The 17,297-nt window shown below is 41.6% G+C and overlaps 1 protein-coding gene across 1 annotated transcript in view; it reads right to left on the reverse strand.

Moving 5' to 3' along the window:
* Window positions 1-17,297, reverse strand: part of COL19A1 (collagen type XIX alpha 1 chain) — a 294,427-nt gene that overhangs the window by 63,145 nt on the left and 213,985 nt on the right. The window contains exons 21-25 of the mRNA XM_089530985.1: window positions 16,770-16,823; window positions 5,858-5,911; window positions 4,147-4,236; window positions 3,282-3,326; window positions 3,115-3,192 (exon numbers count right to left, since the gene is read on the reverse strand). Of these exons, the coding sequence (XP_089387111.1) occupies window positions 3,115-3,192; window positions 3,282-3,326; window positions 4,147-4,236; window positions 5,858-5,911; window positions 16,770-16,823 (321 nt within the window). The remainder of the gene's footprint in view (window positions 1-3,114; window positions 3,193-3,281; window positions 3,327-4,146; window positions 4,237-5,857; window positions 5,912-16,769; window positions 16,824-17,297) is intronic.

The following is a 17,297-nucleotide window of genomic DNA, read 5'->3' on the forward strand; positions in this document are numbered from 1 at the left end:
TTTGGAGGCATGCTACCAAAGCATCTTCAAGTTGCCCATATCTGTGGAGCAGGGCAGCTTCCAGGTGTCACCAGAGCATGCGGTGTGTAAATGCTACATTCCCAAGATGCCTGGAAGGCATTTTAACAGGCTGCCTGTTACAGCTCTAGATGAAAATCATTTCAAGATTTAATAATACCTCTACTAGTATTTTATTTTCCATATTTTTTCATTGTATATTTATTTATTGCTTTTTGTTTTATTTGTTTTTATTTATTATTACGGATTATTTTTAATTTTGTTTTCATTTTAGTCCCATAACTGCAATTTCCCCCATTTTTGTCATAAGTAGCCTACAGTAGGTTATGACTAGACATACATGTCAAGGGGCCACCTTTATCTTTTTAATCTAGTATTCTATCCCAGTCTTCTAAATATTTGTTGGATCTTTCATTCTGTATACTTCTAAATTCATGTAAATGAACCATAACTTGAACTGAGTGATTTTAATCCACAATTACCACATAGTTATACAGTTACAGACTTTTGCTTTTATCTTGAGAATTACACTAGGTTCCCAGATGAAATTTAGGAATGGGCTCCTGTAACTTTAATAAGAATCTGAGCAGGGGTGTCTTGTCACACAAGCTCTGTTTGCTGAAATTCTCCCTTCTGTACAACTATAGAAGTTAATATTTCACTTGCCAAACTTATTATTACAGGACGTTCATATTTCATTTTAGAAAATTAAAAACAGAATGTGATGAAGATGTTGAACATTTCTAATTTTTTTTAAAAAAATATCTTAAATAAATAAAGAACTCTAGCTTTGTTTTAAAATTTGATTGTGCATTCACAGTCATTCATTAATTTCAATTTATTCCAAGAGCTATGCCCTCTGCTTTTCATCAGCACAGGCAGGAGAAAATCAGATAGGTGGCTTCAAATCATAAGAAAATAAATATGCTGTAGTTGGAATAGTATATTTATTAAAGCCAGCATCCTTCTTTCTTGATATTTATGATGACATCTGAAGTACAAAATAATACCACTTGGATAAGAGAAGGCTTGCTGGCCTTCTCCAAAATCAGATACTTCAAATTACTGTTTTCACCACCTTTTCTGTTTATAGTATTAAAGACTACACACAATGTTGAATGGGGCAGGGGGAGTGAAATGTTATATCAGTGACACTGAGCAAGAGAAATTGTCATATGTGAAGTGTGTAGGAAGGGGAACATTTCCTAGCTATCATGTGTTAGTCACAAGACTCTGCTTGCCACAGCTATATTTCTGCCATGGTAAGGAAAGTACCTCAATTCTGTTTTAAAAATAAAACAAAACAAAACTTGGGTTTTTAAAATACATAAATTGCTTTGCTCTGAGAATTTAGAGAACCAATGAAGGGATTAAACCAATTTAAAACAATGAAGAAAACTAACTTTATAATGAAAAATACTGCAAACTGTTATATGCATAAGACAATCAAACAGTAGGTTAACCCTGGTCATTCAAATAATATGGAAACCACATGGCACTTTGAAGAGATAAGGGAGGAATCACTTTTGATGATGCATCAACAGAAATTGGAAGCAGAAATTGGAGACAGAGGCAGGGTGAGCCACATCTGGTGATGGAGGGCTTCATTGCTCCCCTATGTCTCTTCCAACTGTGTGGCTGTATATGTGACTCACTGGGGCCACACTGGTTGTTACCATGCCACTTGATTAAGGCAGCATGACAGCAGAGGCCCAGAATGCCACAGTTTCACTGTAACATGTGTTTGAAAGTGGAATTGCCAGACTTTCCACTATCCCAGTGCAGTCACAATCATTTAATGCCCCATCAGCAAATTCAGCAGTGGGAACAAAATGGGGGGAAATATGCAATAGCTTGGAGTTGTCCTAAGCCTATTACAGTGCAGCAGAAGAAGAAAAAATCTAGGGTCTAGAATTTTATGGTAATTTTAAACTAAGGATAATATTAACTGGTTTGATTTTTATGGATTTAAGACCCAAGAACCCTTCATCACGCTTATCCTGCTGTGCATGTGTTTATTTTAGTGCCCATCTCAGATACAATCTGGAAAATAACAAGTATCACTGTTGTGTTCTTTGTTATTATTCTTTTCAGATAGCAAGGCACAGTTCCTACTTTTTCCCCTTGACAACTCCAAACCCAAATCCAAAAGGCAGGTCATATAGGCATTTGAAGGTTTAATTGCACTTATAACTTTAAGATCTCTTTATTTTTATTCCCAAAGTGTGGCAAGGCCCCAGAGTTAAGCACATCGTTAAGATTTCTACCATGATACTAAAAATTCACATGTACACATACCATGTGGGGGCTTAAAAAAGAAGGAAGGAAGGAAGGAAGGAAGGAAGGAAGGAAGGGTCTCTGTTAATGCACAGTGAGTCAAAACTGAAGTAGCAAAGTTGGTAAATCATGCAGATGAATAATAACAAAAGATTGTCTCTACTACATGCTGCATGTTTAACTAATTGTGTAGTTTAGTTCTGAGGCACACCAAGAAAGTATCTCTGTCTGTGGGATCTTTCATCCACCAGAAAATTAGACTGGGTTCATAGAAGCACAGGTTTTGTAAAGGTTGAGTCTCCCTCATCTGAAATGCTTGGGACCAGTAGTGTTTTGGATTTTGCTTTTGTTTTTGTTTGTTTTTTAAATTGGAATACATTTATTTGCACAGATGTGCATGATGAGTTATTTTGGAGATGGGACTTAATTTATTTATGTTTCACATGTACCCAATACACATACCCTGAAGGTAATTTTATATAATATTTTTAACAATTTTATGCATGGAACAAAGTTTGTGTACACTGAACCATCAGAAAAGTGTCACTATTTCAGCTACCTATGAAAAGAGTTTTGGTCTTTGGAATATTTTGAATTTTGGAATTCTGGATAAGGGAGACATAACCTGTAGTTGTAAATGCATCACTTTTGGGGACAATTTTACTACTTGTGTACAGGAGAAAAGAATGACAAATCAAGCAACCATACAGAAAATGGAGAGTTGCTATTCAGACTGTATCCTCTGAGTAATTATGATAGATAAAAAAATCCATAGGGATACCTGGTATGAAAGTCATATAGAGTGGATTTTGTACTTACAGGAGGACCTTGGGTTCCATTTCCTGCTGGGCCTGTTTCTCCAGGAGGCCCTTGTACCCCAGGAAGACCTCTTTCACCCTGGTGAAGGAACATGTCTTTGTTTGAATGCTATTAGGAGTACTCATAATTCAGTTTAGAAACAGGAATGACAATAAGTTTCTCCTTACCTTGGGCCCCCGTGGACCTATTGCTCCAGGCGTGCCTGTAGGTCCCTAACAATGCAAACACAAACTGCCTTGAAGAAAAACAACCATTTTAATAGTGTTTATATGCACCATTTCCCAGTATTTCATAATTAAAACCAACCAACTACCTCTAATTGAAGCCATAATTTCACTATTGTAGAGGTGAATTTCACAAAGAATCATTTTACTATGTCAATTATTTGTTCTTACTTTGCTTTCATGCTTACACCATGTTTATGGGCAGTTTAGGAGGAAGAGAAGCAACAAAGGGAATGACAAAACTGCAGACTAAGAGGTCAGAGCAGAAATAAATGACTCAGATGTTAAGTTTTCAAAGAAGTAACCCTGTTCATCTCTTATAGCATAAAAAGGAGGAAGGGAGAGAGTAAAAAAAAACGTGGCAGAACTTTTTAAGACTAACTGGTTTTTATTTTAGTGTGAGCTTTCGTTTCTTCAGATGCAGTACAGAGTGATATGTAGTCTGCAATTCTGTCAGGTATAAATTATACTTATAGAGCATATTTATAAATATTCTTTATACCTGAGGCTTTCATATCACTCTATACTGTATCTGAAGAAGTGGATTTATATCCACAAAACCTCAGGCTAAAATAAAAACTAGTTACATGTGCTGTCAGATATTAAGAGTGATCTGGAGGTCTCTGCTATAAAGGAACTGTTTGAGTTTTTTGCTTGGTTGTTATGACTTATTTTTCCTAGTATGATACTTTTAACTTATCTGGCTTCATCTATGAAAAGTTCATGGATGAGTGGTATGGTTTTAGGGCAGGCATTTGTTTTGTTGATCTTCTTGTATCTTTTGTAATTTTAATTCTATGGTACCTACTGGTTTTCCTGGAAGACTTGATCCTGGAGTTCCTGTGTCACCTTTAGAACCTGGGGGCCCAGGAGGACCTATGATTCCACCAGCATCCCCCTAGAAATATAAATGAAAAGAATGCTGATTTCATTGAAGAAGGAAAGTTAGAAGTGCCTATTCAATATGCCTTATCTTGACTGCATGAATAGTTATATCTTTACTTTCACTTTTGGTAGAACTCCTATCCCTAAATCAGGCCTGAAACAGACAGACCAAAAGCAGCAGCTTCTGGCAGATGATGTATGCCCTCAGGATGGCTGGAAACTGCCTAAGGTAGCCTGAGAGCACTGGCAAAAGAAGAGATAAAATCTGCTCCTTGCCACTGGTTTGTTTGGGATGGCGGTGACAGTCTGCTTTCAGAGTGGGCCATCTGGTTGTTGTGGTCCTGGGCCAATCAGGGCCAGAGGCTGTTCCAAGCCACTTGTCTGTTTGACTCCTCAGACAAAGGGCCAAAGCATACAGATCAAAAGGGGCGGCCAGAAGCTGCTCTAGCACCGATCAGCCTGGGACTGTGGTGATCAGACAGCACACTCCTGAAGCATGCCACTGGCACAGTCCTGAATGGACTGCCGGAAAGAGCAGTGGCTTCACACCACCTTAGGCAACCTCGGAGTGGCTTCCAGCAGTGTCCGGGGCATATGTTATCTAAACACCACACTCTCGAAGCAGTTGGAAGCTGCTCTATTTGGCCTGTCTGTTTAAACCACATTTAAAAACATTTATTTAAAACACATTTCTTCCCAGTTATGTATTTGGTAGCCTTGATCTTCTCAATCATTTCCACTATGCGGTCACACATATGCACTATCTGAGGTGGGTGTCCACATGGAGGAAAAGGAATGTTCCTTCCCCATTTGCACAGATCTGTTCAGATGATGCACAAGGCCCAAACAAGTAGAACAGCAAGTGCCAGAAGTGGCACTCAGAGCCCTTTCTGTGGTCACACATGCCATCACCTCAGCACAGAGTTCACCAGAGTTTGTTACTAGAAAGTCAGAGGGACATGCCACTTTGCGATATTTGAGGGGGTTTTGGGTTGCAGTTTGGGCACTAAGTCTTTAAAATGTTTGCCCTCACTGAAGTAGAACATGGGCCCAATCTGCCCTCAAGGTTGATTCTCCTGTAAAAAGAGTCCTCCTTTGCACCAGATCAGGGTAGAAACTCTGGAGAATCCCCTGACTTAGCACTGGTGTGAGTATGGGAGGGAGAAGCATTGGTGGGTGGGCAGGATGCTGATTTCTTCCTTTTTATAACTGCCAACTCACTACAACACTTTAACTTTAACTTCTGAATTTATGTGGTTCTTCCAGTGCCATTCCTTTTGCAGACATGCAAATTGATTGAACAAGAGCACATTAGTACAGCAATACCATCAACTAAATTGATTGCACAAGCACAGATTGGCACAACCAAGTGAACAGGCAATGCTGTTGGTATCAGCCTGTTGTGAATGCCTGTTGTGCAGACAGCTTGTCCTCTCCATGGATCTGGAAGCCCAGACAGTAAGCCAGGTTTCCTCATCTGTGCTGACATGGCCTGAGCCAATGAGCTCATTTCTATTTACCAGAATTTCATTTATTTTTTCAAAATTAAAGATTTGACTGTGTGGAATAATGGGAAAGAAAACACCTCTTAGGGAATAAACATGAATGTACTTAATGAATATTGGAAAACTTACCTTTTCGCCTTTAATCCCTGGTTTTCCAGGTATTCCATGTTCTCCTGGTAAGCCCTAGTGAAGTAATGGGAAACTCTTAACATCTTGGGCCTTATACAATATAGTAAGTTTTTAAAACTGCTAAGTTTTGAATAGCTGCAAGACAAGGTGGCAGGGGTTGGATTTCATGGCCCTTGAAGTCTTTTCCAGAGCTATGATTCTATGATAAAGTGGAAATCATTAAGATTTTCCTCCATGAAAATGTGCAAAAAAGTTGTCCTTTTGGGAAGTTACATCATTGTAAACCCACCTATGAATGTGCAAAGTTGAATTGTGCCACTGACCAATGTCTGTCTTTTCAGGAGGGGAGTGAAGATGAAGTCATGCCTCAGGTCCATTGTACAAACAGGGCCAGAAGCATGACCACTGCACAACTGTAATGTTGTGATATTTGCAGTTCAGAGCCAACGTTGCACATTGAGTTAGCAATGTAGCTCTGTTATGGTAAAGTTGTAACTTCTGATGCAAGATCTTGGTCAAAATCTTTATCAGAACTTTATTCTTATGCATATCTTAGCAAAGATTTCCATAAAAAAAACAGAGCTTAGAAAAGTTACTTTGGGACTGCAGATCACAGAATCCCCAGCTAGCACAACTGATATTGATTCTGGGAGTTGTCCAAAAGCAAGTTTTTCAGGTTCTGAGAAAAGCACATAATTATTTACAATCCTGATCATGCAAGAGGCAAAGTTCTTCCCTTCTGGCTGGCTGGATCTCAATTTGCATGGTTCAGCTGAATTACTTCAAAGTTTGATAATAAGCTCCTGGGTTTATTACAACTGATTATAAAAGTAGCTGTTATTCACCTGGGAACCATTTCATCATTGTCTCTGCCTTCTCTCACAGCATGAAAGATCCCTTTGTTAGTTTTATATTTGCAAAGGATGGAATCGAAAAGGTCTGAAATATTTAGAATGCTATTTTTTCCTAAGCAACTTTGCTTGAACAACATAGGCTTTAACATTTCAGGTGCGAGTTTCATTACCCATTTTTTGCTTTCTTTCTTTGAGTTACTGTGAATGTAAGGGCTGAGAAATGGAAATAATCCATCTAAACAAATTGGACATTGTAGGTAAAACTCTACAGTATTAGGCTTACAATTCGCTATAGACAAAAGAACTCTAGAACATTTTTTTATTTTTTTTAAAGAAAGCACGGAAAGCAACCCTTCTAATATTTTAAATTAATTTTATTCAAGAAGATGAGATATCTGTCTTCTTTGTGCCTCTGAGGTATATTTTACAGAAAATGGCAATACTTGTCAGAAAAGAATTTTTTTGCAATCATGCCATCTATTACACATGAATTAATGAGCAAAGTTTGAATGCTTTCCATTAGAAAATACATGAAAAGGCACGTTCCATTCACTTTTGGGGGGAAATGAAACTTTCCCTTTTAGCACCTACAGAATGAGGGACTGGCATCTACATATGAATAAGACTGTTGAAGCTGCTGCTCCTGTTCTTTTGGATTTACTGGCACGTTACAGATTGCCCCTTTGAGGTGGCCTGTAGGCGCTGCTTTCCCCGGTGTATTGGGGCCTCAGCTGCCAGACTGGCAGCCTCCGAGGCCCCGATCCGCCGCTTTCCAGGCTGCGGGGAAGCGGCAAAAGGCCGCTTCCCTGCAGCCTGGAAAGGGGTGTCCTTGGGGCTTCAAGCCCCAAGGACACCCCGCGGTGGCGGGGAGGAGGAAAAAGGGGCCGCTTGGCCCCTTTCTCCCTTGCGTAGCTGGGCACAGCCGTCTGAAGGCTGCGCCCAGAGACACAAACCAGGAAGGAGCTCCGAAACGGAGCTCCTTCCTGCTCCGCGCAAAGGGTGCACTAAGCGCCCTGGCATGGAGCAACAACGTCATGTCCGCGCCGCCCCGTATAGAGGCAGTGTGGTCGTGATGTCGTCATGGCGGCTCCCATGTGGAAGGGGCGCCGCCATTTTGTACGGACTCAGTCCGTATTAGGGTTAGGGGGTGCGGAAGCACCGCATCTTCCTAACCCTAGTATGGACTGACTCCGTACTAAAAGGCCCATTTGTAATGGGCCACTATGTCCTTTTCTGAAGAATTAAGAAAAGCATCTGTATGTTTCATACAGTCATCTTTTCCTTCAGTTCTGGAGCTGTTCCCCCCCCCCCTTCAAAAATGAACCCTGTGGGTTAGAATGTGATGGCTTTGTTTCCGAAATGGAAACAAGTTACTTAGCAAATGGTAAAATGTGTGAAAATCACCCTGCAACTAGACCCTTGGTCTTATAAACTGTATTGGGAGAATTCAACAGCAGATTGCTCTCTATTGGAACTGCCAATTTCCCCCAAAGCCATCAAATCAGGGCTTCTATATGATATACAAAGAGTTAACTGATGAAATGCTCTACTACTATCCTTTCTTTTTTTTAAATAGATTTTATTAATAAAAAACAAAACAAACAAACCAGACAAACTTTTCCATACAACATCTGACAGCCACCCCCCATCCCCCCTGTCCCTGTAACTTCCTTTCTCTGCATTGGTACTGTTAATCCAGCCTTTATCATAATACATTGGGAAGGTATCATTCTCAACAATAATATTCCAACAACAAAGTTATATTCTGTCTACATTCTACAATATATAACTATAGTTTATTCATAACTTGTAATGCTCTTCAGTTATTTTACTAAATTCTATATTCTATATTTTTAAATCTATAATCTATAATTATCCACTGTTTATCATAACCTATCATGTAAATTCTATTCTTATTATTTTAGACTATTTTTAAAATTTATTGTCCTCCTTCTATTCTTTCTAAAATTTAACTATTTTATTTACTATTTTATTTATTTATTTATGGTATTTATACCCCGCCCTTCAGCCCTAAAGGTTATCAGAGCGTCTTACAATTATGATTTTTAATTAGACGGTTCCCTGCCCTTGGGCTTTTAATTTTAATTTTAATCCTGTCACAAAAATTGGACCCCAATCGAGTTTTAAATAATTTATCATTGGCTCCCAGTCTTTTCTAAAATTATTCAATGAGTTTTTTCTTAACAATTGGGTTAACTTATCTGATTCTATAAAACCATACATTTTCCATACCCACTCTTGGATTTCCGGAGTGTCTTTTTCTTTCCAATAACAGCCTCATAGGTGTTGTAATATAAAATATGAATTTCCCACATTTACTGTTTAAATTTTCATTTATGACCATGCTTAAAAGGTACATTTTTGGATCCATCTGACTTTCTAATTTGAGAATTTTCTTTGTCTGCTTGTGTATCTTTTCCCAGAAGCTTCCTGCTTTAGAACATCACCACCAAATGTGGTAACATATACCGATCTCCGAGCCACATTTCCAGCAAGTGCTTGTTGCATTTTAAAACATTTTTGCTATTTTATAAGGCAGGGGTAGGCAACCTGCGGCCCGCGGGCCAGATGCGGCCCAGCGAGGCCTTGGGACTGGCCCCAGCCTGGTCTTGCCGCCGATTGCTGCCAGGGCCTTTGGCCTCTCGCGCGCAGGGGCAAGGGGGACAATTGTCTATAGATGCCTCAGAAACACGCATTTATATTAACATTTGTTTAAAAATCGGCAAATGTTTTTGCGTGTCCTCCACTTTTTTTAAAAAAGTGTCCACCATTTGACAATTTGTCCTACATTTGTCCCAGTTTATTTATTTATTTAATTTTTTTAAAAAATTATTTAATTCTTTATTTTTTTACTTTGGCCCTCCAGTTGTCTGAGGGACAGCAACCCGGCCCCTGGCTCAAAAAGGTTGCCTACCCCTGTTATAAGGTGTCAGGTACCACTGGAACTGCATTTTATAAAAGTTTTGTTTTATCATTGTAAATTTTATATTTTTTTGTCCACATCTTTTCCCATTCTTGTAACTCCATATTTTGTCCAATATCTTTTGCCCATATTGGTGGCGCAGTGGTTAAATGCCTGTACTGCAGCCATTCACTCAAAACCACAAGGTTGCGAGTTCAAGACCAGCAAAAGGGCCCACGCTCGACTCAGGCTTGCATCCTTCCGAGGTCGCTAAAATGAGTACCCAGACTGTTGGGGGCAAATTCACTTACTTGCTAACTAGCTTACTTGCTGTTCACCGCTATGATCTTTGGAATAGCGGTATATAAATAAAAAAATAAAATTAATATTGATAGAATTTGGCTGCCTGATGTGCTTCTGAATTATGTCAAATTCTTTATCCCAATCTCCAATCCCCAATCCCATTTATTTATTATCGACAATAAACCTTTATTTCAACTCAAATCATTATTAGCACCTTTTATTAATAATTTCTACACTGCTTTTGGATAATTCAATCAATTATGGTGGATTAAATAGTACTGGAGAAGGAGCATATTGGCTTTGGGGCTGTAAAGTTCCTCTTTAGACTATTCAGGCTCTGGAAAATTCTCTCCTTGGTCTGAGCAACAAGAAAACATTGGTGGCAAAGACATTCATACACAACAAGGGCTACTTGTTCTGCGATTTTTGTACCCTTATCCGTAAGCTTAACCAATTGTTTCAGCCCAAGAACTGCATTTATAAAACTGTATTTCCAAACACAGCCAATCTCATTTTTGGATGGGAAATATAGAAATAACCCCCACAATGTAAGGATCTGCATATGTGTTATGGGAGAGATAGAGATTTCACACTATTTACATTATTGCCAGTAGTATCAAAATCCAAGGATGCCATTCCTTGGACAGATTCTGGGACAGATTTACATGTTGTGAGCTCTCATGCAAAAATATGCTGGTTACTATCCATTTGTGCTACACATAAAACAATTTTATTTGCTAAGACTGCTAAAAGTATTTGTGGTACTTATCTGAAAGATATTGCTATAAACTGTGGCACGGGACCCGTTAATTTGACTTTGTATATGTATGTACATGTATGTATTCTTTTACTGGTCATGTAATGGGTTTTATTAAAATACAATAAATAACTGACTGACTGTTCAATCCTTCCCACGCACTCAGGTCCTTTGGGAGGAATCTACTCCAGCCAATGAAAACCAGGCTGTTGGTGACATCCCAGAGGACCTTTTCAGCTGCCGCTCCTAAAATATGAAATGACCTGCCAGAAGAGATCTGCCATATTACATCTTTGGAGGCGTTTAAAAAGGTGATAAAGATGGATCTTTTCCGGCGGGCCTTTCCAGACTAACCTCCAGCTGAATTAACCAAAGTGATCCATTCACTCTTTCACCGACCTCTCCTGATGGTCTTTTGGAATAATTCAACCTGTGTCGATCCTTAGTTACAAAAATTGTAACTAAGTACACTGTGCTGGGGATATTGTATTGTATTTTGATCCCAGAAGGGAGAGGCAGGATATAAATAAATAAATAAATAAATAAATAAATAAATAAATAAAATTATTTATGACAATACTATTTATTTAATTACATTTATTTAATCGCAATTTATGGGGACCCCATGAATTTAATAAGGTTCTCTTGGGCAATGAATAATTTTGTCAGTTTTTTCTTCTGAAATAGTCTACAGCACCTGGAATTCATTGGTGCTGGCCTCTCATCCATTGGTCTCTCACCCAAATATTAACCAGGAGTGACCCTGCTTACCTTCAAATATCAGATGGGACCTGGAGCCTTTAGGGTATTTAGGCCCTAATGAAGTACACAGGATACAAGAAACTTCATTCTTAGAACATATTAGTCTATGGCAGGGGTAGGCAACCTTTTTGAGCCGGGGGCTGGGTTGCTGTCCCTCAGACAACTGGGGGGGCCGAAGCTGGGGAGGTGGAGCTTCCAGACTCTGGGGGCGGGGCCGCATGCCAGGGGTGGAGCTTCCACCCTCTGGGGCGGAGCAGCACGCCAGGGGCAGAGCTTCCACCGAAGCCCCGCGGGGAGGAGGAGGCGTGTGCCCGCCCTCTCCTCCTCGGTCCCTTCCCTCGGCTGAATGGGCTCCAAGGGGCCCTTTCGGCCGAAGGGGAGGGAGGCCAAAGGGAAGGGCTTGGGCACCCGTCCCAGGCCCTTCCCTTTGGCCGAAAGGACTCCAAGGGCCGTGGAGGAGCCCAGGAGGTGGCAGACCATTTCCGTGGGCCCCTTCTCGGCCCGTGCAGCCCCAGGCCTCCCTCCGGAAAGAGGCCTGGGGCCGCAAGGGCCGTGGGGGAGCCCGCGGAGGCGGCAGGCCGCTTTTGTGGGCCCCTTCTCTGCCCGTGCGGCCCCAAGCCTCCCTCCGGAGAGAGAGGCCTGGAGCCGCAAGGGCCATTGGGGGAGCCCGTGGAGGCAGCAGGCCGCTTCCGCGGGCTCCATTTCGGCCCGTGCGGCCCCAGGCCTCCCTCTGGAAAAAGAAGAGGAGGAAGAGGGGGAAAAGAGGAGGAAGAGAGGAAGAGGAAAAGAAGGAGGAAAAGAAGAGGAGGAGGAAGAGGAGGAAGAAGACAGGAAGGGAAGAAGAAGAGGAGGAGGAGGAGGAAGAGGGGACGAAGAAGAGGAGGAGGAAGAGAGAAAGAAGAGGAGGAGGAAGAGGGGAAGAAGAAGAGGAGGAAGAGAGGAAGAAGAAGAGGAGTAAGAGGGGAAGAAGAAGAGGAAGAGAAGAAGAAGAAGAAGAAGAAGAAGAAGAAGAAGAAGAAGAAGAGGCAGAGAGAAAGGAGGAGGAAGACAAGAGGGGAAGAAGAAGAGAAGAGAAAGAAGGGGAAGAGGGAAAGGAGGAGGAAGAAGAAGAGGAGGAGCAGGAAGACAAGAGGGGAAGAAGAGGAGGAAGAGAGGAAGGAGGAGGAAAAGGGAAAGGAGGAGCCCTGGGAGCCCAAGAGGGCAGAGAAGCCTCTCCATGGAAAGGCTTCCTTGTTCCCCCTGGGCTCCAGCCAGGGGCCCAGGCCGCCCTGGGAGCCCAAGAGGCCAGGGAAGCCTCCCCATGGAAAGGCTTCCTTGCTGCCCCTGGGCTCCAGCCAGGGGCCCAGGCCGCTCTGGGAGCCCAAGAGACCAGGGAAGCCTCTCCATGGAAAGGCTTCCTTGTGTCCCCTGGGCTCCCAAGAGGCCAGGGAAGCCTCTCCATGGGAAGGCTTCCTTGCCCCCCCCCCGGGCTCCAACCAGGGGCCCAGGCCGCCCTGGGAGCCCAAGAGGCCAGGGAAGCCTCTCCATGGGAAGGCTTCCTTGTCCCCCCGGGCTCCAGCCAGGGGCCCAGGCTGCCCTGGGAGCCCAAGAGGCCATGGTAGCCTCTCCATGGGAAGGCTTCCTTGCCCCCCCGGGCTCCAGCCAGGGGCCCAGGCCACCCTGGGAGCCCAAGAGGCCAGGGAAGCCTCTCCATGGGAAGGCTTCCTTGCCCTCTTGGAGGCGGCAGCAGGACCAGGCTGGTCCTCCTCCGCTGCTCTTCAAGGGCCAGGGGCAGCTTGGAAGCCAAGAGGGCTCCAGGATGCCCCTGGCCCTTTAAGAGCTGCGGGGAGGAGTAAGATGCAGCCAGGCCTCGTCCTCCTCGCTGCCGCTGCTCTTAAGGGCCAGGGGCAGCCTAGAGCCCTCTTGGCTTCCAAGCTGCCCCTGGCCTTTAAGAGCAGTGGGGGCGAGGAGGACGCGGCTTGCCCTCATCCTCCTCGCCCCCGCCGCCATGGAGGAAGGGCCGGGGGCAGCCTGGAGGCCTCTGGGCCTCCAAGCTGCCCTTGGCCCTTTAAAGGGCAATGGCGAGGAGAAGGATGAAGCCAGGTCTCGTCCTCCTCCTCACCGCTGCACTTAAAGGGCCAAGGGGAGCTTGGAGGCCCAGAGGAGGAGGAGGAGGAGGAGGAGGAGGCGGTGGCAGGACCGGGATGGGGCTGGTCCTGCCACCTCCGCGGGCCACATATGGCCCGCGGGCCGGGGGTTGCCGACGCCTGGTCTATGGTTTTCATATAAGGTCCTTGTGTATCTTTAGGTTGATCCATTTTTGCCTTTTATTAGAACTTAAAATTAAATTAATAGACTATGTGAGACAGATCATGTAGACACAAGCTTTCTAAATCTGCTGCCATACTGCAGAATTAATGCATTTTGACACCACTTTAACTTTCATGGCTCCAACCAATGGAATCCTGGGATTTGTAGTTTGTAGTGGCAACACAGCTCTTTGAGATAGAAGGCTAAATGGCTCGCAAAACTACAAATCTCTGAATTCCATAGCATTGAGCCAAGGCAGTCGAACAGCACTAATTCTGCAGTGTAGATGCAGCCTTTCAGGACTACATTTACAAAGGTGTTACTACACATGGGTACAAAACAAAATTTATGTTTTCTCCTTTTGCTATAGTTGTCATAATATTTCTCACGTGCTTAAAACATGCATTACTTTTAAAAACACAAGAGGGAAAGCATTGGCTTCCACTTCAAGGGAATACTGGGTTTGTTATGTATGTTCATTCTTCATAATGCATAAGGTATGCATGCATTTTATACATGGTTGCCTATAGTATACAGTGCCTTATGGGAAACTATTCTAAGTGGTTTATTTCTTATGCTCTTCAAATGTATTTAATATTTTTGACAAACAGGGAAAGTCTTTGCTCTTTTTTTTGGGGGGGGGGGGGTCTCATGTTAAACTACAATTTAGTGTTGCAAAAACTATGCTTGTTCCAACCGATTTCTAGCATGACTTGGAATACAAATAGATAGATAGATGGATGGATGGATAGATAGATAGATAGATAGATAGATAGATAGATAGATAGATAGATAACTGCAGCTTGCCATGTCATGTGAATCCTGAGAAACTGTTAATAATCTTAACTGTGATTAATGAAAGCAAGCCAATTTCCAGAGATAATTTATGAACATGGTTCCCCCCCTAATCATCTTTAAGACTTTCACTTTAGAGTTTACATGACAGACTAAACTGTAGTTAATCTAAAATGGAAGCAAAGCAGGAAGAAAGAGGAGGTGGGAGCACATGAACCAGTCTAAGGCTAAACTCATTTTCATCACAGTAATCCATGATTTAACATAATTTCTTGGTGCAGTCATTGTCTGATTTCATCTCTTATATAGGTTTCTCCATGCCAAAGGTGAAAGGGAATACATAATGTGGAGTTCTTATTTGCTAGATTACATTTTTTTTGCAGAGATATCACAAGACAGACACAGACATAACAGAACACATAGTAAATAACACGGAGGAGCAGCAATAAAGCTAATATGACTACCTCTAAATCTCATGGGGTGCACATCAATCACAACTCTTCTCATACTCCTTGTAAAAGAGCATATCAACTGTTTTCATAATGTCATTTCACTGGATAATATTTCACTCCAGTAATTTTTACAAGATGAAATAAAAAACTATGATACTTACAACTTCTCCTGGTTGTCCTCTGGGACCAACTTGCCCTGGGGAACCCTATAATGAAATTAGAACTAACTGAGTTTAAAAAAACAACAACTGCTACCTCTCTCTCTCTCTCTCTCTCTCTCTCTATATATATATATATATATATATATGCATACACACATTTGAATTCATTTCAACTGAGATAAGAAGCAAAATGTTCTTTTTCACTGACTCACAAGGACAATAAACTTTCTTTATCGTACAGGATTTAGTGGGTCCTTAAAATGCAAATCAAGATACCAAATCTGGCAACTATGTATCTCATGCCCTAATCGTATGACGTAGCCAAACTCTATGAGTATAAAATCAGCAGAGAAAGTGATGAGCTGATGTGTTAGTGCTAATTTATGCCAAAAAACATCACCTCTGATCTAATCATACAGAATGCTTGCTCCCCATAAGCCACATCATTGTGTGCAAGAATAAAATATAGGATTATTCACTGAGGTGCTGAATCAATGCAGTGTGACATTGCTTTAACTGCCACAGCCCCATCCTATGGAATCTTGGGATTTGTAGTATGTTGTGGCACCACAGCTCAGACACTAAATAGCTTTAAAAATCTACATATCCTCAAATTATATAACATTGAGCCATGGCAGTTAAAGCTTTGTAGATGCAGTCCATGTCTGAATAATAATCTGAAGAGGGGGCATGGCAGTTAGAACAGTATAGGCTGGGCATACCCTTCTAGATCAATGCTTGGAGTGTCTGAGGTTATCAACTTTTGGACCACCTTCATGAATATTGTATTCAGGTCCCATATTAAATAATGAGGGGAAAAGGTTCAGTGCCTCTATTTATTCATTGCATGGACCTACTGGAATGAGCAGTGATACTTGGTGGCCGTTTTCTGATGGGAATTCAGATGAACAATTACTAGTAAAGGAGCATTCACAGTTGTGGTTTGTAGAATTGTAACTGTATGACCAACAGTAAATCTGATCTCTTTCTTGAAGGTCACAACATACCTTTTCATTTGTACAGACATTTCAGCAAGTCATCTGGTTCTAATCTAATGGTTTGGGTTGAGTTTAGTGTTTCTGGTGCAAATCTATTTGTGCTGTTTGCTGTATTTTTAATGCATTTTGAATTTATTTATAATTCTTTAACTTTCTGTTAACCACCCTTGAAGTTTGCTAACTGAAGGTGAGCATAAACAAACGCCCTTTCTTTCTTTTGTTGAGGTGGGTCTGACATGTCAAATTCTGGACTTAGCTGAGAACTATTATTAAATTAATTATTGTTGCTACTACTGTATTATTTAACTTTTGTTGACAGTCAGCTATACACTTGGCACTGTACAAATAAGCATGGTTTGGATTAAGTTTAACTGTGACTGGGATGACTTTTAAGAAGTCAGTATGACTTATGGAAAAAAAAACTGTTAGGAAGTTGCATATACTTTTGACATTTTCTATGGGTGCAACCAGTGACTGTCAGAGCACAAATGCATATACATTCTTAAAACATCAAGAGTTATAAAAGAACTGGGAGGAAAACATAGTGCTCTGTTAATATGGTAAACGACACAATACAAAACTTAAATGAAACATTTTAAAAAACATTTACCTACTTACCTGAGGTCCTGGACTACCAATAGGCCCAGGAAGACCAGGCTCCCCTGATTCACCCTAAATAAACATTTTCCAAAAAGAGTGAAATAAGCTGGGGTGACAGAAGGTCTATAGCAAGTAGGTGATATACTAGAGAAAAGTTTATTTTAATCTTTTCAGCAAGGCATTGTAGTTCACAGTAAAACACTCAATGTAATTTTAAGGTCCTGTCAGTACAGGTTTTCTTTAGATTAATAGAAAAAAACAATTCCTTGGCTATATTTACTCTGAGTTGTTTCCAACAATGACCTAGCAGAAAGCTTATCCAAATGTGTAAGACAGGGTGCTTCCTTTTTGCCACTCCACCTCTTACTCACTATAGTGCGGGAATGCTCTGGAACATATGGCATGAGGTGCTGGAGTACCTCAGGGTGCATCTCCACTGTAGAAATTATGACACTACTTTAACTGCCATTGCTCCTTCCTACAGGATCCTGGGACTTGTAGTTTTGGGAGGCACTGGCACTTTTTGGCAGAGAAGGCTAAATACTT

Source organism: Sceloporus occidentalis, unplaced genomic scaffold (genome assembly GCF_023333645.1).
Source record: "Sceloporus occidentalis isolate IW3139 unplaced genomic scaffold, rSceOcc1.0.p SCAF_6, whole genome shotgun sequence".
Classification (NCBI taxonomy): domain Eukaryota; kingdom Metazoa; phylum Chordata; class Lepidosauria; order Squamata; family Phrynosomatidae; genus Sceloporus; species Sceloporus occidentalis.